The 23,395-nt window shown below is 60.1% G+C and overlaps 1 protein-coding gene and 1 long non-coding RNA gene across 2 annotated transcripts; one reads left to right on the top strand and one right to left on the bottom strand.

Annotated features, from left to right (window-relative positions):
* Positions 1-1,890: 1,890 nt before the first annotated feature.
* Positions 1,891-22,165, top strand: ARMC5 (armadillo repeat containing 5; the record flags this gene model as incomplete). Its single annotated transcript, XM_054053021.1, has 7 exons — positions 1,891-2,284; positions 4,903-5,010; positions 7,479-8,289; positions 11,900-12,384; positions 15,941-16,073; positions 18,330-18,471; positions 21,791-22,165. Coding segments are annotated over exons 1-7 (2,382 nt in total), but the record flags the coding sequence as incomplete, so codon positions are not given.
* Positions 22,166-22,199: 34 nt separating this feature from the next.
* Positions 22,200-23,140, bottom strand: LOC128850087 (uncharacterized). The gene is made up of 3 exons (XR_008447544.1): positions 23,074-23,140; positions 22,918-22,938; positions 22,200-22,875 (listed from the first exon to the last, which is right to left on the bottom strand). It is a non-coding gene; the product is annotated as an uncharacterized LOC128850087 (long non-coding RNA).
* Positions 23,141-23,395: the final 255 nt, after the last annotated feature.

Below are 23,395 nucleotides of genomic sequence, written 5' to 3'. Positions count from 1 at the left end.
CATAGAAATGGGCCAAGAGACCCCCAAAAATGAGGAATTTGACCCAGAAATGGGCACAGAGACCCCAAAAATGGGGAATTTGACCATAGAAATGGGCCGAGAGACCCCAAAAATGGGGAATTTGACCCAGAAATGGGCCCAGAGACCCCCAAAATGGGGAATTTGACCCAGAAATGGGCCCAGAGACCCCAAAAATGGGGAATTTGACCCAGAAATGGGCCCAGAGACCCCAAAATTGGGGAATTTGACCCAGAAATGGGCCCAGAGACCCCCAAAATTGGGGAATTTGACCCAGAAATGGGCCCAGAGACCCCAAAAATGGGGAATTTGACCCAGAAATGGGCCCAGAGACCCCCCAAAATGGGGAATTTGACCCAGAAATGGGCCCAGAGACCCCAAAAATGGGGAATTTGACCCAGAAATGGGTCCAGAGACCCCCCAAAATGGGGAATTTGACCCAGAAATGGGCCCAGAGACCCCAAAAATGGGGAATTTGACCCAGAAATGGGCCCAGAGACCCCCAAAATGGGGAATTTGACCCAGAAATGGGTCCAGAGACCCCAAAAATGGGGAATTTGACCCAGAAATGGGCCCAGAGACCCCAAAAATGGGGAATTTGACCCAGAAATGGGCACAGAGACCCCAAAATGGGGAATTTGACCCAGAAATGGGCCCAGGGACCCCAAAAATGGGGAATTTGACCCAGAAATGGGCCCAGAGACCCCAAAAAATGGGGAATTTGACCCAGAAATGGGCCCAGAGACCCCCAAAATGGGGAATTTGACCCAGAAATGGGCCCAAAGACCCCAAAAATGGGGAATTTGACCCAGAAATGGGCCCAGAGACCCCCAAAAATGGGGAATTTGACCCAGAAATGGGCCCAGAGACCCCAAAATTGGGGAATTTGACCCAGAAATGGGCCCAGAGACCCCCAAAATGGGGAATTTGACCCAGAAATGGGTCCAGAGACCCCAAAAATGGGGAATTTGACCCAGAAATGGGCCCAGAGACCCCAAAAATGGGGAATTTGACCCAGAAATGGGCACAGAGACCCCAAAATGGGGAATTTGACCCAGAAATGGGCCCAGGGACCCCAAAAATGGGGAATTTGACCCAGAAATGGGCCCAGAGACCCCCAAAAATGGGGAATTTGACCCAGAAATGGGCCCAGAGACCCCCAAAATGGGGAATTTGACCCAGAAATGGGCCCAAAGACCCCAAAAATGGGGAATTTGACCCAGAAATGGGCCCAGAGACCCCCAAAAATGGGGAATTTGACCCAGAAATGGGCCCAGAGACCCCCAAAAATGGGGAATTTGACCCAGAAATGGGCCCAGAGACCCCCCAAAATGGGGAATTTGACCCAGAAATGGGCCCAGAGACCCCCAAAAATGGGGAATTTGACCCAGAAATGGGCCCAGAGACCCCCCAAAATGGGGAATTTGACCCAGAAATGGGCCTAGAGACCCCAAAATTGGGGAATTTGACCCAGAAATGGGCCGAGAGACCCCAAAAATGGGGAATTTGACCCAGAAATGGGCCCAGAGACCCCCAAAATGGGGAATTTGACCCAGAAATGGGCCCAGAGACCCCCAAAAATGGGGAATTTGACCCAGAAATGGGCCCAGAGACCCCCAAAAATGGGGAATTTGACCCAGAAATGGGCCCAGAGACCCCAAAACTGGGGAATTTGACCTCAAAAGTGGGCCATTGGACCTAAACATGGTCCCAGAGACCCCAAAACTGTGCAATTTCCCCCCAAAAGTTGTCCCTGAGCCCCCTAGAAGGGGTTGGAGGCTCTTGGAGGACCGCTCCGCCATAGAGAGGCCCGGCGCGTTCCTAGAGCGTCGGCGCGGAGCAGCGAGCCTCGGCTTGAGCGCCGCCATTCCCGCCATGCATTGGAGGCCCCCGCCGCTATGGAGAGGCCGGGCGCGTTCCTAGAGCGGCGTCGCCACCATGGAGGCGCGGGGCGGAGCGGGCTCTCCTTCTTCCGGCCGCCCTTCTCCCATGGCGGAGCCGCTGGGTTGGTGCGTGCAGGCGGTACGGGCGGCGGCGGAGCCCGCGCTCTCCCGGGCGCTTCTGGCGCTACGGAGCCGCCACACGCGGAGGGCGGGAGGCGTCGCTCGGTTCCGGGAACGGGGAGGCCTCGCCCCGCTGCTGGAGCTGCTCGGCCCGCAGAGGCCCCGCCGGACCCTCGACCTGGCGCTCAGCGTCCTCGGCAACTGCTGCACCGAACGAGGCTCCCGACGGGCCGTCCGCAGGTTGGGGGGAATCCAGAGGCTCGGTACGAGGGGGAAACGGGGGCGGGGTGGCCTTGGGGGGGGCTCTGGGCCCCTTTGGGGGTGTAATTCCCCATATTTAGGTTATTAGTCCCCATTTTGGGGGTCTCTGGGCCCCTTTGGGGGTCTCTGGGCCCATTTTGGGGGTGTAATTCCCCATATTTAGGTTATTATTCCCCATTTTGGGGGTCTCTGGGCCCGTTTTGGGGGTCTCTGGGCCCATTTTGGGGGTGTAATTCCCCATATTTAGGTTATTATTCCCCATTTTGGGGGTCTTTGGGCTTGTTTTGGGGGTCTAATTCCCCATATTGAAGTTATTATTCCCCATTTTGGGGGTCTCTGGGCCCATTTTGGGGGTCTCTGGGCCCATTTGGGGGTGTAATTCCCCATATTTAGGTTATTATTCCCCATTTTGGGGGTGTCTGGGTCTGTTTGGGGGTGTAATTCCCCATATTTAGGTGATTATTCCCCATTTTGGGGGTCTCTGGGCCCCTTTGGGGGTGTAATTCCCCATATTTAGGTTATTATCCCCCATTTTGGGGGTCTCTGGGCCAGTTTGGGGGTGTAATTCCCCCTATTTAGGTTATCATTCCCCATTTTGGGGGTCTCTGGGCCGGTTTGGGGGTGTAATTCCCCATATTTAGGTTATTAGTCCCCATTTTGGGGGTCTCTGGGCCAGTTTGGGGGTGTAATTCCCCATATTTAGGTTATTATTCCCCATTTTGGGGGTCTTTGGGCCCGTTTGGGGGTGTAATTCCCCATATTTAGGTTATTATTCCCCATTTTGGGGGTCTTTGGGCCCGTTTTGGGGTGGTAATTCCCCATATTTAGGTTATTATTCCCCATTTTGGGGGTCTCTGGGCCCCTTTGGGGGTGTAATTCCCCATATTAAGGTGATTATTCCCCATTTTGGGGGTCTCTGGGCCGGTTTGGGGGTGTAATTCCCCATATTTAGGTTATTATTCCCCATTTTGGGGGTCTTTGGGCCCGTTTGGGGGTGTAATTCCCCCTATTTAGGTTATTATTCCCCATTTTGGGGGTCTCTGGGCCCATTTGGGGGTGTAATTCCCAATATTTAGGTTATCATTCCCCATTTTGGGGGTCTTTGGGCCCGTTTGGGGGTGTAATTGCCCATATTAAGGTGATTATTCCCCATTTTGGGGGTCTCCGGGCCCATTTGGGGGTGTAATTGCCCATATTTAGGTTATTATTCCCCCTTTTGGGGGTCTCTGGGCCCATTTTGGGGGTGTAATTCCCCATATTTAGGTTATCATTCCCCATTTTGGGGGTCTTTGGGCCCATTTTGGGGGTGTAATTCCCCATATTTAGGTTATTATTCCCCATTTTGGGGGTCTCTGGGCCCGTTTGGGGGTGTAATTGCCCATATTTAGGTGATTAGTCCCCATTTTGGGGGTCTCTGGGCCCATTTTGGGGGTGTAATTCCCCATATTTAGGTTATTATTCCCCATTTTGGGGGTCTCTGGGCCCGTTTGGGGGTGTAATTCCCCATATATAGGTTATTATTCCCCCCTTTTTGGGCTCCATTCCCCCTTTTTGGGCCCCATTCCCCCCTTTTTGGGCTCCATTCCCCCCTTTTTGGGCTCCACTCCCCCCTTTTTGGGCCCCATTCCCCCCTTTTTGGGCTCCATTCCCCCATTTTTGGGCTCCATTCCCCCCTTTTTGGGCCCCACTCCCCCCTTTTTGGGCCCCACTCCCCCCTTTTTGGGCTCCACTCCCCCTTTTTGGCCTTCATTCCCCCCTTTTTGGGTCTCATTCCCCCCTTTTTGGGTCTCATTCCCCCCTTTTTGGGCCCCATTCCCCCTTTTTGGGCCCCACTCCCCCCCTTTTTGGGCTCCATTCCCCCCTTTTTGGGCTCCATTCCCCCCCTTTTTGGGTTCCATTCCCCCCTTTTGGGCTCCGTTCCCCCCTTTTTGGGTCCCATTCCCCCCCTTTTTGGGTTCCATTCCCCCCTTTTGGGCTCCATTCCCCCCTTTTTGGGCTCCATTCCCCCCTTTTTGGGTCCCATTCCCCCCTTTTTGGGCCCCATTCCCCCCTTTTTGGGCTCCGTTCCCCCCTTTTTGGGCTCCGTTCCCCCCTTTTTGGGCTCCGTTCCCCCCTTTTTGGGCTCCATTCCCCCCTTTTTGGCCTTCATTCCCCCCTTTTTGGGTCCCATTCCCCCCTTTTTGGGCCCCATTCCCCCCTTTTTGGGCTCCATTCCCCCCTTTTTGGCCTTCATTCCCCCCTTTTTGGGTCCCATTCCCCCCTTTTTGGGCCCCATTCCCCCCTTTTTGGGCTCCGTTCCCCCCTTTTTGGGCTCCATTCCCCCCTTTTTGGCCTTCATTCCCCCCTTTTTGGGTCCCATTCCCCCCTTTTTGGGCCCCATTCCCCCCTTTTTGGGCTCCATTCCCCCCCTTTTTGGGCCCCGTTCCCCCCTTTTTGGGCCCCGTTCCCCCCTTTTTGGGCCCCGTTCCCCCCTTTTTGGGTCTCATTCCCCCCTTTTTGGGCTCCATTCCCCCTTTTTTGGCTTTTATTCCCCCTTTTTCAGCTTTTATTCCCCTTTTTGGTCTCTCTTTGCCCGTTTTGGGGGTCCCTGTCCCCCCCTGACCTGTGTGTCCCCCCGCAGTGGCGCTGCTCTCGTCCCCCGGCCCCGAGAGTGTCCTCAACCGCGCGGCGCGGACCATCGCCAACCTCGCGCTCGAACCCGACGGTGCCCGTGACGTCCTCGAGGCCGGTCAGAAGGGCTTTGGGGGGTCCCCTCAGGGGGTTTTGGGGTCCCTCAGAGGGATTTGGGAGCTCCTTGAGGGGATCTGGGGAGTCCTCGGAAGGTTTTGGAGTCCCTGAGAGGGATTTGGGGGCTCTTGAGTGGTCCTTGAGGGGATTTTGGGGGGTCTCAGAGGGAATTTGGGGGTCCTGGGAGGGGTTTTGGGGTCCCTAAGAGGGATTTGGGGGCTCTTGAGTGGTCCTTGAGGGGATTTTGGGGTTCTCAGAGGGAATTTGGGGGATCCTGGGAGGGTTTTGGGGTCCCTAAGAAGGATTTGGGACTCTTGGGGGGTCCTGGAGGGGATTTTGGGAGTCCTCGGAAGGTTTTGGGGTCCCTGAGGGGGGTTTGGGGGCTCTTGGGAGGTCCTTGAGGGGATTTTGGGGGTCTCAGAAGGATTTTGGGGGTCCCTGGGGGGGGTTTGGAGGCCGATTTAACCCTTTCTCCGCCCCTTTTCCCCTTTCTCCGCCCCTTTTCCCCTTTCTCCGCCCCTTTTCCCCTTTCTCCGCCCCTTTTCCCCTTTCTCCGCCCCTTTTCCCCTTTCTCCGCCCCTTTTCCCCTTTTCTCCCCCATTTTAACCCTTTCTTCCCCCATTTTAACCCATTCTCCGCCCCTTCCCCCCCTTTCTCCGCCCATTTACCCCCTTTTTCCCCCATTTTACCCCCTTTCTCCGCCCCTTTTCCCCTTTCTCCGCCCCTTTTCCCTTTTCTCCGCCCCTTTTCCCCTTTCTCCGCCCCTTCCCTCCTTTCTCCGCCCCTTTTCCCCCATTCTCCGCCCCTTTACCCCCATTCTCCGCCCCATTTTAACCCTTTCTCCCCCATTTTAATCCATTCTCCGCCCCTTTAACCCATTCTCCCCCCATTTTAACGCTTTCTCCCCCTTTTTACCCCTTTTCTCCCCCATTTTAACCCATTCTCCGCCCCTTTTACCCCTTTCTCCTCCCCTTACCCCCTTTCTCCGCCCCTTTACCCCCTTTCTCTGCCACTTTCCCCCATTCTCCGCCCATTTTAACCCTTTCTCCCCCAATTTCCGCCTTTCCCCGCCCCTTTACCCCCTTTCTCCCCCATTTTACCCCAATCTCTGCCCAATTTACCCCCTTTCTCCGCCCCTTCCCCCTTTCTCCGCCCCTTCCCCCTTTCTCCGCCCCTTCCCCCTTTCTCCGCCCCTTTCCCCCCATTCCCCGCCCCTTTCCCCCCATTCCCCGCCCCTTCCCCCCTTTCTCCGCCCCTTCCCCCCTTTCTCCGCCCCTTCCCCCATTCTCCGCCCCTTTTCCCCCTTTCTCCCCCCTTTTCCCCCATTCTCCGCCCCTTTTCCCCCATTCTCCGCCCATTTACCCCCTTTTCCCCATTTTTCCCCCATTCTCCACCCCTTTTCCCCCATTCTCCGCCCCTTTACCCCTTTCCCCGCCCCTTTACCCCCTTTTTCCCCCATTTTACCCCCATTCTCCACCCATTTTAACCCTTTCTCCCCAATTTACCCCCATTCTCCGCCCCTTTTCCCCCTTTCTCCGCCCCTTTTCCCCCTTTCTCCGCCCCTCTCCCCCATTTTCCACCCATTTTAACCCTTTCTCCGCCCCTTCCCCCCATTCTCTGCCCCTTCCCCCATTCTCCGCCCATTCACCCCCATTCTCTGCCCATTCACCCCCATTCTCCGCCCATTCACCCCCATTCTCCGCCCCTTTTCCCCCATTCTCCGCCCATTTTATCCCATTCTCTGCCCATTCACCCCCTTTTTCCCCCATTTTACCCCCATTCTCCGCCCCTTTTCCCCATTCTCCGCCCCTTTTCCCCCATTCTCCGCCCATTTTAACCCTTTCTCCCCCATTTTAACCCTTTCTCCGCCCTTTTCTCCATTTTCCACACATTTTAACCCTTTCTCCCCCAATTTACCCCATTTTCTGCCCATTTATCCCCTTTCTCCCCCAATTTACCCCCTTTCTCCGCCCCTTTACCCCCATTCTCCGCCCCTTCCCCCATTCTCCACCCATTTTAACCCTTTCTCCGCCCCTTTTCCCCCATTCTCCGCCCCTTTTCCCCCCTTTTCCCCATTTTACCCCCATTCTCCACCCATTTTAACCCTTTCTCCCCCAATTTACCCCCATTCTCCCCCCTTTTCCCCCTTTCCCCGCCCCTTTTCCCCATTTTCCACCCATTTTAACCCTTTCTCCGCCCCTTTACCCCCATTCTCCGCCCCTTTACCCCCTTTCTCCACCCCTTTTCCCCCATTCTCCGCCCCTTCCCCCATTCTCCACCCATTTTAACCCTTTCTCCCCCAATTTACCCCCATTCTCCCCCCATTTTAACCCTTTTCTCCCCCATTTTAACCCTTTCTCCCCCATTTTACCCCTTTCTTCCCCCATTTTACCCCTTTCTCCCCCATTTTCCCCCATTCCCCACCCCTTTCCCCCCCACATTAACCCTTTCCTCCCCCCCGCGACGCAGGCGCCGTTCCGTTGCTGATCTCCCTCTCGGCTTCGTGTTCGACTCCCGAGTGCCTCCACAGCTCTTCCCGCGCCCTCCGCATTTTGGCCTCGTCTTCTCCCTCGCACCGCCGCGCTCTGTGCCGCGCCGGCGCCGCTCGCGCCGTAGCCTCGCGCCTCGCCGCCCTCCCTCCCTCGCACCCGGCCTGCCCCGCCGTCGCCTCCGCCCTCCGCGGCCTCACCGACGGCGACGCCGCCGACGCCGACGACATCGTTCCGGCTCTCCCCGTCCTCACCGCCCTCGCCCTTCACGCCAAACGCGACCGACGCCAACCGGCCTTGGCCGCCATCGCCAACGCCTGCTCCCGCGCCGCCCTCCGCCCGGCCTTGGGCGCCGCCGGCGCCGTCGAAGCCGTCACCGAAGAGGTCAAACGCGCTTTGGCGTCGCCCAACGCCGCCGCCGGTGCCGCCGTAGCCGTCAGGGCGCTGTGCCTGCTGTGCCGCGAGGCGGTGAACCGCGCCCGCGTGCGAGCGGCGGGCGGTTTGGCCCTTTTGCCGCGGCTTTTGGCGGTGCCGGCGTGGCGGTACCGCGTCCTGGTGGCCTTGGCCGCCTTCGCCTACGACCAAGAGGCGTTGGCGGCGTTGGAGGAGCGCGGCGTCGTCCCTTTGCTCGCCGACGTCCTCCGCGCTCGCGCCGACGAGGAGAGGGACGACAATGGCGGCGGCGACGGCGACGAAGAAGACGAAGAGGCCGCGTCCTTCGATCTCCCCCGGGACGACGGCGACGCCGCGACGCGAGACGGAGCAGCCGCTGGGAGCCTCCGGGGGCTCAAGTAAAAAGGGGGGGTTTGGGGGGGTCCTGGGGGGGGGTTTGGGGGGGTCCTGGAGGGGATTTGGGGGGTCCTGAGGGGGATTTGGGGGGTCCTGGAGGGGTTTTGGGGGTCCTGGAGGGGATTTGGGGGACGTTTTGAGGTTCCTGAGAGGGGTTTTGGGGTTCCTGGAGGGGTGTTTGAGGTCCTGGGGGGGATTTGGGGGGCATTTGGAAGTCCCTGAGGGGGTTTTGGGGGTCCTGGAGGCGTTTTGGGGGTCCTGGGGGGGATTTGGGGGGTGTTCAGAGGTCCCTGAGGGGGGATTTGGGGGTCCCAGAGGGGATTTGGGGGTCCTTGGGGGGGATTTGGGGGTCCTGGGGGGGATTTGGGGGACGTTCAGAGGTCCCTGAGGGGGGTTTTGGGGGTCCTGGGGGGGTTTTAGGGGTCCCAGGGGGGATTTGGGGGGTGTTCAGAGGTCCCTGAGGGGGGTTTTGGGGGTCCTGGGGGGGGTTTTGGGGGTCCTGGAGGGGTTTTCGGGGTTCTGAAGGGGATTTGGGGGCTGTTTGGAGGTCCCTGAGGGGGGGTTTGGGGGTCCTGGAGAGGATTTTGGGGGTTCTGGGGAGGATTTGGGGGTCCTGGAGGGGATTTGGGGGTCCTGGGAGGGATTTGGAGGGCGTTTGGAAGTCCCTGAGGGGGGTTTTGGGGGTCCTGGAGGGGTTTTGGTGGTCCTGGAGGGGATTTTGGGGGTCCTGGAGGGGATTTGGGGGACATTTGGGGGTCCCTGAGGGGGGTTTTGGGGGTCCTGAGGGGGATTTGGGGGTCCTGAGGGGGGATTTGGGGGTCCTGAGGGGGATTTGGGGGCTGTTTGGAGGTTCTGAGGGGTGGTTTGGGGGTCCTGGGGGGGATTTTGGGGGTCCTGGGGAGGATTTGGGGGTCCTGGGGGGGATTTGGAGGGTGTTCGGAAGTCCCTGAGGGGGGTTTTGGGGGTCCTGGAGGGGTTTTGGGGGTCCTTGGGGGGGATTTGGGGGGTGTTTGGAGGTCCCTGAGGGGGTTTTTGGGGGTTCCGGAGGGGTTTTAGGGGTCCTGGAGGGGATTTGGGGGCTGTTTGGAGGTCCCTGAGGGGGGATTTAGGAGGCCAGGGGGGGATTTGGGGGTCCTTGGGGGGGATTTGGGGGTCCTGGAGGGGATTTGGGGGCTGTTTGGAGGTCCCTGAGGGGGGATTTGGGGGTCCAGGGGGGGATTTGGGGGTCCTGGGGGGGATTTGGGGGAAATTTGGAGGTCCCTGAGGAGAGTTTTGGGGGTCCTGGAGGGGATTTGAGGGGTCCTGGAGGGGTTTTGGGGGTCCTGGGGGGGATTTGGGGGTCTCTGAGAGGGTTTTTTCCCCCAAACCCCCCCGAGACGCCCCCAAACCCCCCCGAGATGCCCTCAAACCCCCCCGAGACGCCCCCAAACCCCCCCGAGACGCCCCCAAACCCCTCCGAGACGCCCCCAAACCCCTCCGAGACGCCCCCAAACCCCTCCGAGACGCCCCCAAACCCCCCCGAGACGCCCCCAAACCCCCCCGAGACGCCCCCAAACCCCCCCGAGACGCCCTCAAACCCCCCCGAGACGCCCCCAAACCCCTCTGAGACGCCCCCAAACCCCTCTGAGACGCCCCCAAACCCTTCTTAGACGCCCTCAACCCCCCCTTAGACGCCCTCAAACCCCCCCGAGATGCCCTCAAACCCCCCCGAGATGCCCTCAAACCCCCCCGAGATGCCCCAAAACCCCCCGAGATGCCCTCAAACCCCCCCGAGACGCCCCCAAACCCCCCCGAGACGCCCCCAAACCCCTCCGAGAAGCCCTCAAACCCCCCCGAGACGCCCCCAAACCCCCCCGAGACGCCCTCGAACCCCCCCGAGATGCCCTCAAACCCCCCCGAGACGCCCTCAAACCCCTCCGAGACGCCCCCAAACCCCCCCGAGATGGCCTCAAACCCCCCCGAGACGCCCCCAAACCCCTCTGAGATGCCCTCAAACCCCCCCGAGACGCCCCCAAACCCCCCGAGACGCCCTCAAACCCCCCCGAGACGCCCCCAAACCCCCCCGAGACGCCCCCAAACCCCCCCGAGACGCCCTCAAACCCCCCCGAGACGCCCCCAAACCCCCCCGAGACGCCCTCAAACCCCCCCGAGATGCCCTCAACCCCCCCGAGACGCCCCCAAACCCCCCCCAGACGCCCGCAAACCCCCCCCAGACGCCCCCAAACCCCCCCCAGACGCCCCCAAACCCCCTCGAGACGCCCCCAAACCCCCCCGAGACGCCCCCAAACCCCTCTGAGACGCCCCCAAACCCCCCCGAGACGCCCTCAAACCCCCCCGAGACGCCCCCAAACCCCCCCGAGACGCCCCCAAACCCCCCCAAGATGCCCCAAAACCCCCCCGAGACGCCCCCAAACCCCTCTGAGATGCCCTCAAACCCCTCCGAGACGCCCCCAAACCCCCCGAGACACCCCCAAACCCCCCCGAGACGCCCCCAAACCCCCCCGAGACGCCCTCAAACCCCCCCGAGACGCCCCCAAACCCCCCCGAGACGCCCCCAAACCCCCCCGAGACGCCCTCAACCCCCCCGAGACGCCCCCAAACCCCCCCCAGACGCCCGCAAACCCCCCCCAGACGCCCCCAAACCCCCTCGAGACGCCCCCAAACCCCCTCGAGACGCCCCCAAACCCCCCCGAGATGCCCTCAAACCCCCCCGAGACGCCCTCAAACCCCTCCGAGACGCCCCCAAACCCCCCCGAGACGCCCCCAAACCCCTCCGAGACGCCCCCAAACCCCTCCGAGACGCCCCCAAACCCCTCCGAGACGCCCTCAAACCCCCCCGAGACGCCCCCAAACCCCTCCGAGACGCCCCCAAACCCCTCCGAGATGCCCTCAAACCCCTCCGAGATGCCCTCAAACCCCCCGGAGACGCCCCCAAACCCCTCCGAGATGCCCCCAAAGCCCCCCGAGACGCCCCCAAACCCCTTGAGACACCCTCAAACCCCTCCGAGACGCCCCCAAACCCCTCCGAGACGCCCCCAACCCCCCCCGAGACGCCCTCAAACCCCCCGAGACGCCCCCAAACCCCCCCGAGACGCCCCCAAACCCCCCCGAGACGCCCCCGAACCCCCCCGAGACGCCCCCGAACCCCCCCGAGACGCCCCCGAACCCCCCCGAGACGCCCCCGAACCCCTCCGAGACGCCCCCAAACCCCCCGAGACGCCCCCAAACCCCTCCGAGACGCCCCCAAACCCCCTCGAGACGCCCCCAAACCCCCTCGAGACGCCCCCAAACCCCCTCGAGACGCCCCCAACCCCCCCCGAGACGCCCCCAAACCCCTCCGAGATGCCCCCAAAGCCCCCCGAGACGCCCCCAAACCCCTTGAGACACCCTCAAACCCCCCCGAGACGCCCCCAAACCCCCCGAGACGCCCCCAAACCCCTCCGAGATGCCCCCAAAGCCCCCCGAGACGCCCCCAAACCCCTTGAGACACCCTCAAACCCCCCCGAGACGCCCCCAAACCCCCCCGAGACGCCCTCAAACCCCTCCGAGACGCCCTCAAACCCCTCCGAGACGCCCCCAAACCCCCCCGAGACGCCCCCAAACCCCCCATTTTTTCTCCTTCTCAGGTCTTGGCTCCTCTCCTCTTCGTCTTCGCCGCCTTCTTCTCCTCCTTTCGCTGCCACCGCCTCTCCTCCGTCGCCGCCGTCCCCTCCGCGCCGCCGCCGCCGCCGTTTGCCGGCGTTGCGGGCGTTGGCGTTGCCTCGAGGGGTGGGCGAAGGCGATCCTCGGCTCCCCGAAACGCCGGCGTTGCTGCTCTTGGGTCGCTTGGCCGCCCGCGATGAGCCGTGCCGCGCTCTGGCCGCCGCCGCTGTCGTCACCCGCGCTCCTCCGCTACCTCACCGGCGTCCGCTCGCCGGCTCCTCGCGCCGCTCGCCTCCTTCACCGCTTGGCCGCGCACCCGGCGCTGCTCGGAGGCCTCGTACGGGGTTACGTCCCTTCCCTCATCCGAGCGTGGCTCGTGCTCGGCGTCGATCCCAACGACCACGGATTCGCCACCGCCGCCCCCGGGCCGCGGCGACAGCGCTTACGGGAACTCGGTGAGGAGGTTTAGGGGGGGTCCCGGGTGGAATTTGGGGGGTCCCGAGTGGACTTTGGAGGGTCCTGAGTGGAATATTGGGGGGTTTGGGAGGAATCTGGGGGGTCCTGGGTGGAATTTGGGGGTCTTGAGTGGAATTTAAGGGGTCTTGGGTGGACTTTGGGGAGTCTTGGGTGGAATTTGGGGGTCTTGAGGGGAATTTAAGGGGTCCTGGGTGGAATTTGGGGAGTTTGTGTGGAGTTTGGGGGGTCCTGGGGGGAATTTGGGGGGTCCTGGGTGGAGTTTGGGGGGTCTTGAGTGGACTTTGGGGGGTCTTGAGTGGAATTTGGGGGGTGTTGGGTGGAATTTGAGGGGTCCTGAGTGGAATTTGAGGGTCCTGGGTGGAATTCAAGGGTTCCTGAGTGGACTATGGGGGCTTTTGGATGGAATTTGGGGGTCTTGAGTGGAATTTGGGGTTCCTGGGTGGAAATTGAGGGGTCTTGAATGGAATTTGAGGGTCTTGAGTGGAATTTGGGGGGTCCTGGGTGGAATTTGGGGGGTCCTGAGTGGAATTTGGAGGTCTTGAGTGGACTTTGGGGGGTCTTGAGTCGAATTTGGGGGGTCCTGGGTGGAATTTGGGGGGTCTTGGGTGGAATTTGGGGGGTCTTGAGTGGAATTTGAGGGGTCCTGAGTGGAATTTGGGGGGTCCTGAGTGGACTTTGGTGGGTCTTGAGTGGAATTTGGGGGGTCCTGAGTGGAATTTGGGGGGTCCTGAGTCGAATTTGAGAGTCCTGGGTGGAGTCTGGGGGGTCCTGGGTGGAGTTTGGGGTTCCTGGGTGGAGTTTGGGGGGTCCTGTGTGGAATTTGAGGGGTCTTGAGTGGAATTTGGGGGGTCTTGAGTGGACTTTGGGGGGTCCCGGGTGGAATTTGGGGGGTCTTGGGTGGAATTTGGAGGTCTTGAGGGGAATTTGGGGGGTCTTGAGGGGAATTTAAGGGGTGCTGAGTGGAGTTTGAGGGTCCTGGGTGGACTTTGGGGGGTCTTGGGTGGAATTTGAGGGGTCCTGAGTGGAATTTAAGGGGTCCTGAGTGGAATGTGGGGGGTCCTGGGTGGAATTTGGGGGTCTTGGGTGGAGTTTGGGGGTCTTGGGTGGAGTTCGGGGGGGTCCTGAGTGGACTTTGGGGGATCCTGGGTGGACTTTGGGGGATCCTGGGTGGACTTTGGGGGGTCCTGGGTGGAATTTGGGGGTCTTGGGTGGAGTTTGGGGGGTCCTGGGTGGAGTCTGGGGGGTCCTGAGTGGAGTTTGAGGTGTCCTGGGTGGAATTTGGGGGGTCTTGAGTGGAGTTTGGGGGTTCCTGGGTGGAAATTGAGGGGTCCTGAGTGGAATTTGAGGGGTCTTGAGTGGAATTTGGGGGGTCTTGAGTGGAATTTGGGGGGTCCTGGGTGGAATTTGGGGGTCTTGAGTGGAATTTGGGGGGTCCTGGGTGGAATTTGGGGGTCTTCAGTGGACTTTGGGGGGTCTTGAGTGGAATTTGGGGGGTCCTGAGTCGAATTTGAGAGTCTTGGGTGGACTCTGGGGGGTCCTGAGTGGAGTTTGGGGGTTCCTGGGTGGAATTTGGGGGTCTTGAGTGGAATTTGGGGGGTCCTGGGTGGAATTTGGGGGGTCTTGAGTGGAATTTGGGGGGTCCTGGGTGGAATTTGGGGGGTCTTGAGTGGAATTTGGGGGGTCCTGGGTGGAATTTGGGGGTCTTGAGTGGAATTTGGGGGGTCCTGGGTGGAATTTGGGGGGTCTTGAGTGGAATTTGGGGGGTCCTGGGTGGAATTTGGGGGGTCTTGAGTGGAATTTGGGGGGTCTTGGGTTTAATTTGGGGGTCCTGGGTGGAATTTGGGGGTCTTGAGTGGAATTTGGGGGGTCCTGGGTGGAATTTGAGGGATCCTGGGTGGAATTTGAGGGGTCCTGAGTGGAATTTGGGGTTCCTGGGTGGAATTTGGGGGTCTTGAGTGGAATTTGGGGTTCCTGGGTGGGAATTGGGGGGTCTTGAGTGGAATTTGGGGGGTCCTGGGTGGAATTTGAGGGATCCTGGGTGGAATTTGGGGGGTCCTGGGTGGACTTTGGGGGTTCTTGAGTGGAATTTGGGGGTCCTGGGTGGAATTTGGGGGGTCTTGGGTGGACTTTGGGGGTCTTGAGGGGAATTTGGGACATCTTGGGTGGACTTTGGGGGGTCTTGAGTGGACTTTGGGGGGTCCTGGGTGGACTTTGGGGGGTCTTGAGTGGACTTTGGGGGGTCCTGAGTCGAATTTGAGAGTCCTGAGTGGAGTCTGGGGGGTCCTGGGTGGAATTTGAGGGGTCCTGAGTGGAATGTGGGGGGTCCTGGGTGGAATTTGGGGGTCTTGAGTGGAATTTAAGGGGTCTTGGGTGGACTTTGGGGGGTCTTGAGTGGAATTTGGGGGGTCCTGAGTCGAATTTGAGAGTCCTGGGTGGAGTCTGGGGGGTCCTGAGTGGAGTCTGGGGGGTCCTGGGTGGAATTTGGGGTTCCTGGGTGGAATTTGAGGGGTCCTGTGTGGAATATGGGGGGGTCCTGGGTGGAAATTGAGGGGTCCTGAGTTGAAATTGAGGGATCCTGGGTGGAATTTGGAGGTCTTGAGTGGACTTTGGGGGGTCTTGGGTAGACTTTGGGGGGTCTTGAGTGGAATTTGGGGGGTCCTGAGTCGAATTTGAGAGTCCTGGGTGGAGTCTGGGGGGTCCTGGGTGGAGTTTGGGGGATCCTGGGTGGAGTTTGGGGGTCTTGGGTGGAATTTGGGGGGTTCTGTGTGGAATTTCGGGGGTCCTTGGTGGAAATTGAGGGGTCCTGAGTTGAAATTGAGGGATCCTGGGTGGAATTTGGAGGTCTTGAGTGGACTTTGGGGGGTCTTGAGTCGAATTTGGGGGGTCTTGGGTGGAATTTGGGGGGTCTTGGGTGGAATTTGGGGGGTCTTGAGTGGAATTTGAGGGGTCCTGAGTGGAATTTGGGGGGTCCTGAGTGGACTTTGGTGGGTCTTGAGTGGAATTTGGGGGGTCCTGAGTCGAATTTGAGGGTCCTGGGTGGAGTTTGGGGGGTCCTGAGTGGAAATTGAGGGGTCTTGAGGGGAATTTGAGGGGTCCTGGGTGGAATTTGGGACATATCGGGTGGAATTTGGGGGGTCCTGAGTGGAATTTGAGGGATCCTGGGTGGAAATTGAGGGGTCCTGAGTGGAATTTGGGGGGTCCTGGGTGGAATTTGGGGGTCTTCAGTGGACTTTGGGGGGTCTTGAGTGGAATTTGGGGGGTCCTGAGTCGAATTTGAGGGTCCTGGGTGGAGTCTGGGGGGTCCTGAGTGGAATTTGGGGTTCCTGGGTGGAATTTGGGGGTTCCTGGGTGGACTTTGGGGGGTCCTGAGTGGAATTGGGGGGATTAAAGGGGGGCGTTTAAGTGCCTTTTGGGGGGATTTAAGTGCCTTTTGGGGGGATTTAAGTGCCCTTTGGGGGGCGTTTCAGTGCCTTTTGGGGGGATTTTGGGTGTTTTTGGGGTCGCTGAGGTTTGGGGTTCATTTTTTCCCCCCAGGGGAGGCGCTGCTGAGGACTTTGGGGGGCGCCGCGGGGACCCCCTTTGGTCTGGGGCTGCTGACGAGGGGGCTGCGTTGTGGGGACCCCCCCGTACGCTTGGCCTGCGCCACCGCCCTCCCGCTGCTCGCCAGGTACCTATAGAGCCCCCCAAAACCCCCTGCACCCCGATAGACACCCCCAAACCCCCCTGTACCCCGATAGACACCCCAAACCCCGATAGAGCCCCCCGAACCCCCCTGTACCCCTATAGACCCCCCCGAACCCCATCTTGTACCCCTATAGACACCCCCGAACCCCATCTTGTACCCCGATAGACACCCCCAAACCCCCCTGTACCCCTATAGTCCCCCTACAGCCCCCCTGTACCCCTATAGACCCCCTACAGCCCCCCTGAACCCCCCCTGTACCCCTATAGCCCCCCCGAACCCCCCTATACCCCTATAGACCCCCCTGAACCCCCCCTGTGCCCCATAGCCCCCCCGAACCCCCCCGTGCCCCTATAGCCCCCCCGAACCCCCCTATACCCCTATAGACCCCCCTGAACCCCCCTGTACCCCTATAGACCCCCCATTCCCCCCTCATATGCCTATAGACCCCCCCATGAACCCCCACCGTGCCCCTATAGACACCCCCAAACCCCCTATGCCCCTATAGCTCCCTTGTACCCCTATAGCCCCCCCTGAACCCCCTCTTGTACCCCTATAGCCCCCCCGAACCCCCCCTTGTGCCCCTATAGCCCCCCCTGAACCCCCCCTTGTACCCCTATAGCCCCCCCTGAACCCCTCCTGTGCCCCTATAGACCCCCTATAGCCCCCCATTACCCCCCCTTGTACCCCTGTAGCCCCCCTTGAACCCCCCCTTGTACCCCTATAGACCCCCTATAGCCCCCCATTACCCCCCTGTACCCCTATAGCCCCTCCTGAACCCCCCCTGTACCCCTATAGACCCCCCTGAACCCCCTCTTGTACCCCTATAGCCCCCCCTAAACCCCCCCCGTGCCCCTATAGACCCCCTATAAGCCCCCAATTACCCCCCCGTACCCCTATAGACCCCTCTGAACCCCCTCTTGTACCCCTATAGCCCCCCTTGAACCCCCCCTTGTGCCCCTATAGCCCCCCCTGAACCCCCCCTTGTACCCCTATAGCCCCCCCGAACCCCCCCTGTACCCCTATAGACCCCGCGAACCCCCTCTTGTACCCCTATAGCCCACCCTGAACCCCCTCTTGTACCCCTATAGCCCCCCCTGAACCCCCCTGTACCCCTATAGCCCCCCCTGAACCCCCTCTTGTACCCCTATAGCCCCCCCTGAACCCCCCCCCCGTGCCCCTATAGACCCCCTATAAGCCCCCAATTACCCCCCCTGTACCCCTATAGCCCCCCCCGAACCCCCTCTTGTACCCCTATAGTCCCCCTTGAACCCCCCTGTGCCCCTATAGACCCCCTTGAACCCCCCCTTGTACCCCTATAGCCCCCCCAAACCCCCCATTGTACCCCTATAGCCCCCCCTGAACCCCCCCTGTGCCCTTATAGCCCCCTATAAGCCCCCCATTACCCCCCCTGTACCCCTATAAGCCCCCCATTACCCCCCCCCGTACCCCTATAGCCCCCCCGAACCCCCCCTATACCCCCCCTATACCCCCCCATTGCCCCCCTGTACCCCTATATTCCCCCCATTGCCCCTTATTACCCCCCCTATACCCCCCCTATAGCTCTCTCTTGGCATGTCCTTAGCGTGTGTCGGCCATGACACATGTCCTTTGACGCGTGTGGTTGGCGTGTGGCGGCCATGACGCATGTGGTTGGCATGTGGTTGGCGTGTGGTTGGCGCGTGGCGGCCATGACGCGTGTCCTTGGCGTGTGGTTGGCGTGTGGTTGGCGCGTGGCGGCCATGACGCGTGTGGTTGGCGTGTGGTTGGCGCGTGGCGGCCATGACGCGTGTCCTTGGCGTGTGGTTGGCGCGTGGCGGCCATGACGCGTGTCCTTGGCGTGCGGTTGGCGCGTGGCGGCCATGACGCATGTGGTTGGCGTGTGGTTGGCGCGTGGCGGCCATGACGCGTGTCCTTGGCGTGCGGTTGGCGCGTGGCGGCCATGACGCGTGTCCTTGGCGTGTGGTTGGCGCGTGGCGGCCATGACGCGTGTCCTTGGCGTGCGGTTGGCGCGTGGCGGCCATGACGCATGTGGTTGGCGTGTGGTTGGCGCGTGGCGGCCATGACGCGTGTGGTTGGCGTGTGGTTGGCGCGTGGCGGCCATGACGCGTGTGGTTGGCGTGTGGTTGGCGTGTGGTTGGCGCCTGGCGGCCATGACGCGTGTCCTTGGCGTGTGGTTGGCGTGTGGTTGGCGTGTGGTTGGCGCGTGGCGGCCATGACACGTGTGGTTGGGGTGCGCAGGTGCGCGGGGGCGCGGGCGCTGCTGGGGGCGTCGCTGGCGCTGTTGGTGGCGGCGGTGAGCGGCGGCTCCGCGGGGGGAGAGGCACCGCCGGGATTCGCCCTCTACGCCGCCGACGCCATCGGCATCCTCCGGAAACAACAGGTGACGGAGGGGACGGCGAGGGCGGCGGGGTCATTGGGGACATTGGGGTCAATGGGGTCATTGGGGTCAATGGGGACATTGGGGTCAATGGGGTCATTGGGGTCAATGGGGACATTGGGGTCAATGGGGACATAGGGGTCAGTGGGGTCAATGGGGACATAGGGGTCTATGGGGACATTGGGGTCAATGGGGACATTGGGGTCATTGGGGTCTATGGGGACATTGGGGTCAATGGGGACATAGGGGTCTGTTGGGGTCAATGGGGACAATGAGGTCATTGGGGTCAATGGGGACATTGGGGACATTGGGGTCAATGGGGACAATGGGGTCATTGGGGTCAATGGGGACAATGAGGTCATTGGGGTCAATCGGGACATTGGGGACATTGGGGTCAATGGGGACAATGGGGTCATTGGGGTCAATGGGGACAATGAGGTCATTGGGGTCAATGGGGACATTGGGGACATTGGGGTCGTTGGGGTCAATGGGGACATTGGGGTCGTTGGGGTCAATGGGGACATTGGGGTCTGTGGGGACATTGGGGGGACATTGGGGTCATTATGGGACATTGGGGGACATTGGGGTCAATGAGGTCATTGGGGTCAATGGGGACATAGGGGTCTGTTGGGGTCAATGGGGACATTGGGGACATTGGGGTCAATGGGGACATTGGGGACATTGGGGTCTATGGGGACATTGGGATCAGTGGGGTCAATGGAGACATTGGGGTCAATGAGGTCATTGGGGTCAATGGGGACAATGAGGTCATTGGGGTCAATGGGGACATTGGGGACATTGGGGTCAATGAGGACAATGAGGTCATTGGGGTCAATGGGGACAATGAGGTCATTGGGGTCAATGGGGACATTGGGGACATTGGGGTCAATGGGGACATTGAGGTCATTATGGGACATTGGGGAACATTGAGGTCAATGGGGACATTGGGGGGACATTGAGGGGACATTGGGGTCAATGGGGACATTGGGGTCATTGGGGACATTGGGGTCTATGGGGACATTGGGGTCAATGGGGTCTATGGGGACATTGGGGTCAATGGGGTCGATGGGGACATTGGGGTCAATGGGGTCATTGGGGTCAATGGGGTCTATGGGGACATTGGGGTCAATGGGGTCGATGGGGACATTGGGGTCAATGGGGTCATTGGGGTCAATGGGGACATTGGGGTCAATGGGGACATTGGGGTCATTGGGGTCAATGGGGACATTGGGGACATTGGGGTCAATGGGGACATTGGGGTCATTGGGGTCAATGGGGTCAATGGGGACATTGGGGTCATTGGGGTCAATGGGGACATTGGGGTCAGTGGGGACATTGGGGTCAATGGGGACATTGGGGTCATTGGGGACATTGGGGTCATTGGGGTCAATGGGGACATTGGGGACATTGGGGTCAATGGGGACATTGGGGTCATTGGGGTCAATGGGGTCAATGGGGACATTGGGGTCATTGGGGTCAATGGGGACATTGGGGTCAATGGGGACATTGGGGTCATTGGGGTCAATGGGGACATTGGGGTCAATGGGGACATTGGGGTCATTGGGGTCAATGGGGACATTGGGGACATTGGGGTCAATGGGGACATTGGGGTCATTGGGGTCAATGGGGTCATTGGGGTCAATGGGGACATTGGGGTCAATGGGGACATTGGGGCCAATGGGGACATTGGGGTCATTGGGGACATTGGGGTCTATGGGGACATTGAGGTCTATGGGGACATTGGGGTCATTGGGGTCAATGGGGACATTGGGGCCAATGGGGACATTGAGGTCTATGGGGACATTGGGGTCATTGGGGACATTGGGGTCTATGGGGACATTGGGGTCATTGGGGTCAATGGGGACATTGGGGGGACATTGGGGGTCATTGGGGTCTATGGGGACATTGGGGTCTATGGGGACATTGAGGTCTATGGGGACATTGGGGTCAATGGGGGACATTGGGGTCATTGGGGTCAATGGGGACATTGGGGACATTGGGGTCAATGGGGACATTGGGGACATTGGGGTCAATGGGGTCATTGGGGTCAATGGGGACATTGGGGTCAATGGGGACATTGGGGACATTGGGGTCAATGGGGTCATTGGGGTCAATGGGGTCTATGGGGACATTGGGGTCAGTGGGGGACATTGGGGTCATTGGGGTCAATGGGGACATTGGGGTCAATGGGGACATTGAGGTCATTGGGGACATTGGAGTCAATGGGGACATTGGGGTCAATGGGGACATTGGGGTCATTGGGGTCAATGGGGACATTGGGGTCAATGGGGACATTGGGGTCATTGGGGACATTGGGGTCATTGGGGTCAATGGGGACATTGAGGTCATTGAGGTCAATGGGGTCAATGGGGGACATTGGGGTCATTATGGGACATTGAGGGGACATTGGGGTCAATGGGGACATTGGGGTCAATGGGGACATTGGGGTCTATGGGGACATTGGGGTCATTGGGGTCAATGGGGACATTGGGGTCTGTGGGGACATTGGGGTCATTGGGGTCATTGGGGTCAATGGGGACATTGAGGTCATTGGGGTCAATGAGGTCATTGGGGTCATTGGGGTCAATGGGGACATTGGGGTCAATGGGGTCAATGGGGACATTGGGGTCAATGGGGACATTGAGGTCATTGGGGTCAATGGGGACATTGGGGACATTGGGGTCAATGGGGACAATGAGGTCATTGGGGTCAATGGGGACATTGGGGACATTGGGGTCAATGGGGACAATGGGGTCATTGGGGTCAATGGGGACAATGAGGTCATTGGGGTCAATGGGGACATTGGGGACATTGGGGTCGTTGGGGTCAATGGGGACATTGGGGTCTATGGGGACATTGGGGACATTGGGGTCAATGGGGACATTGAGGTCAATGGGGACATAGGGGTCTGTTGGGGTCAATGGGGTCTATGGGGACATTGGGGTCAATGGGGACATTGGGGACATTGGGGTCAATGGGGACATTGGGGACATTGGGGTCGTTGGGGTCAATGGGGACATTGGGGTCGTTGGGGTCAATGGGGACATTGGGGTCTGTGGGGACATTGGGGGGACATTGGGGTCATTATGGGACATTGGGGGACATTGGGGTCAATGAGGTCATTGGGGTCAATGGGGACATTGGGGTCAATGGGGTCTATGGGGACATTGGGGTCAATGGGGACATTGGGGACATTGGGGTCAATGGGGTCTATGGGGACATTGGGGTCAATGGGGACATTGGGGTCAATGGGGTCTATGGGGACATTGGGGTCAATGGGGGGACATTGGGGGGACGTTGGGGTGACATTGTGTCCTCGCAGGCGTTTGGGGACACCGCGGAGGACCTTTGGGGACAGACGGACGTCCGCCGGGAGCCGCGGGGACAGACGGACGCCCCCGACGTCCCTTTGGGTCCCTCGAGGAGAACGGTGGCACAAAGTCCTCTGCGTCCGTTGTCCCCAAAGCCACCGAAGCGCCGCCGGCTCTGCTCCGCAGGGACATCTCCTCCACCTTCGTGGTGGCCCCACGTGGGCCCAGCGGCCCCGGTGACCCCTGGAGAGCCGTCCAGGGGACAGCGGACCTTCTCCCAACCATCTCTGAGCTCTTCTGAACCACCCGAGACCTTCTCCGAACCATCTCGGACCTTCTCCGAACCACCCGAGACCTTCTCCGAACCATCTCGGACCTTCTCCGAACCATCTCAGACCTTCTCCGAACCACCCGAGACCTTCTCCGAACCACCCGAGACCTTCTCCGAACCACCCGAGACCTTCTCCGAACCACCTGAGACCTTCTCCGAACCACCTCGGACCTTCTCCGAACCACCTCGGACCTTCTCCAATCCATCTCGGACCTCTCCAAACCCCTCTCGGACCTCTTCTGAACCGTCTCGGACCTTCTCTGAACCATCTGAGACCTTCTCCGAACCATCTCGGACCTTCTCCGAACCATCTCGGACCTCTCCAAACCCCTCTTGGACTTCTCCTGAACCACCTGAGACCTTCTCCCAACCATCACGGACCTCTCCAAACCCCTCTCGGACCTCTCCAGACCCCTCTCGGACCTCTCCAAACCCCTCTCCGACCTCTTCCAACCCATCTCCACCACCATCTTGGTGTCTCCAGACCTCCTTGACCTCCTCCAACCCCTCTCAGACCTCCTCCAACCCCTCTAAGACCTCCTCCAACCCATCTGAGACCTTCTCCAACCCCTCTCAGACCTCTCCAGACCCCTCTTGGACCTCTCCAAACCCCTCTAAGACCTCGTTGACCTCCTCCAACCCCTCTCGGACCTCTCCAAACCCATCTGAGACCTTCTCAAACCCCTCTCGGACCTCTTCCAACCCATCTCCACCACCATCCTGGTGTCTCCAGACCTCCTTGACCTCCTCCAACCCCTCTCGGACCTCTCCAAACCCCTCTCGGACCTCTCCAAACCCCTCTCAGACCTCTCCAAACCCATCTAAGACCTCCTCCAATCCATCTCCACCACCATCCTGGTGCCTCCAGACCTCCTTGACCTCCTCCAACCCATCTCAGACCTTCTCAAACCCCTCTAAGACCTTCTCAAACCCCTCTCGGACCTCTCCAAACCCCTCTAAGACCTCATTGACCTCCTCCAACCCATCTCCAACCTCTCCAAACCCATCTAAGACCTTCTCCAACCCCTCTCGGACCTCTCCAAACCCCTCTGAGACCTTCTCCAACCCTTCTTGGACCTCTCCAAACCCCTCTCAGACCTCTCCAGACCCACCTAAGACCTTCTCCAACCCCTCTCGGACCTCTCCAAACCCCTCTCGGACCTCTCCAAACCCCTCTCGGACCTCTCCAAACCCACCTGAGACCTTCTCCAACCCTTCTCGGACCTCTCCAAACCCCTCTCGGACCTCTTCCAACCCATCTCCACCACCATCTTGGTGTCTCCAG

This window comes from Cuculus canorus, chromosome 38 (genome assembly GCF_017976375.1).
Source record: "Cuculus canorus isolate bCucCan1 chromosome 38, bCucCan1.pri, whole genome shotgun sequence".
Taxonomy (NCBI): domain Eukaryota; kingdom Metazoa; phylum Chordata; class Aves; order Cuculiformes; family Cuculidae; genus Cuculus; species Cuculus canorus.
Note: the sequence above shows the minus strand (reverse complement) of the source record. Positions and strands in the feature narration are given on the sequence as shown.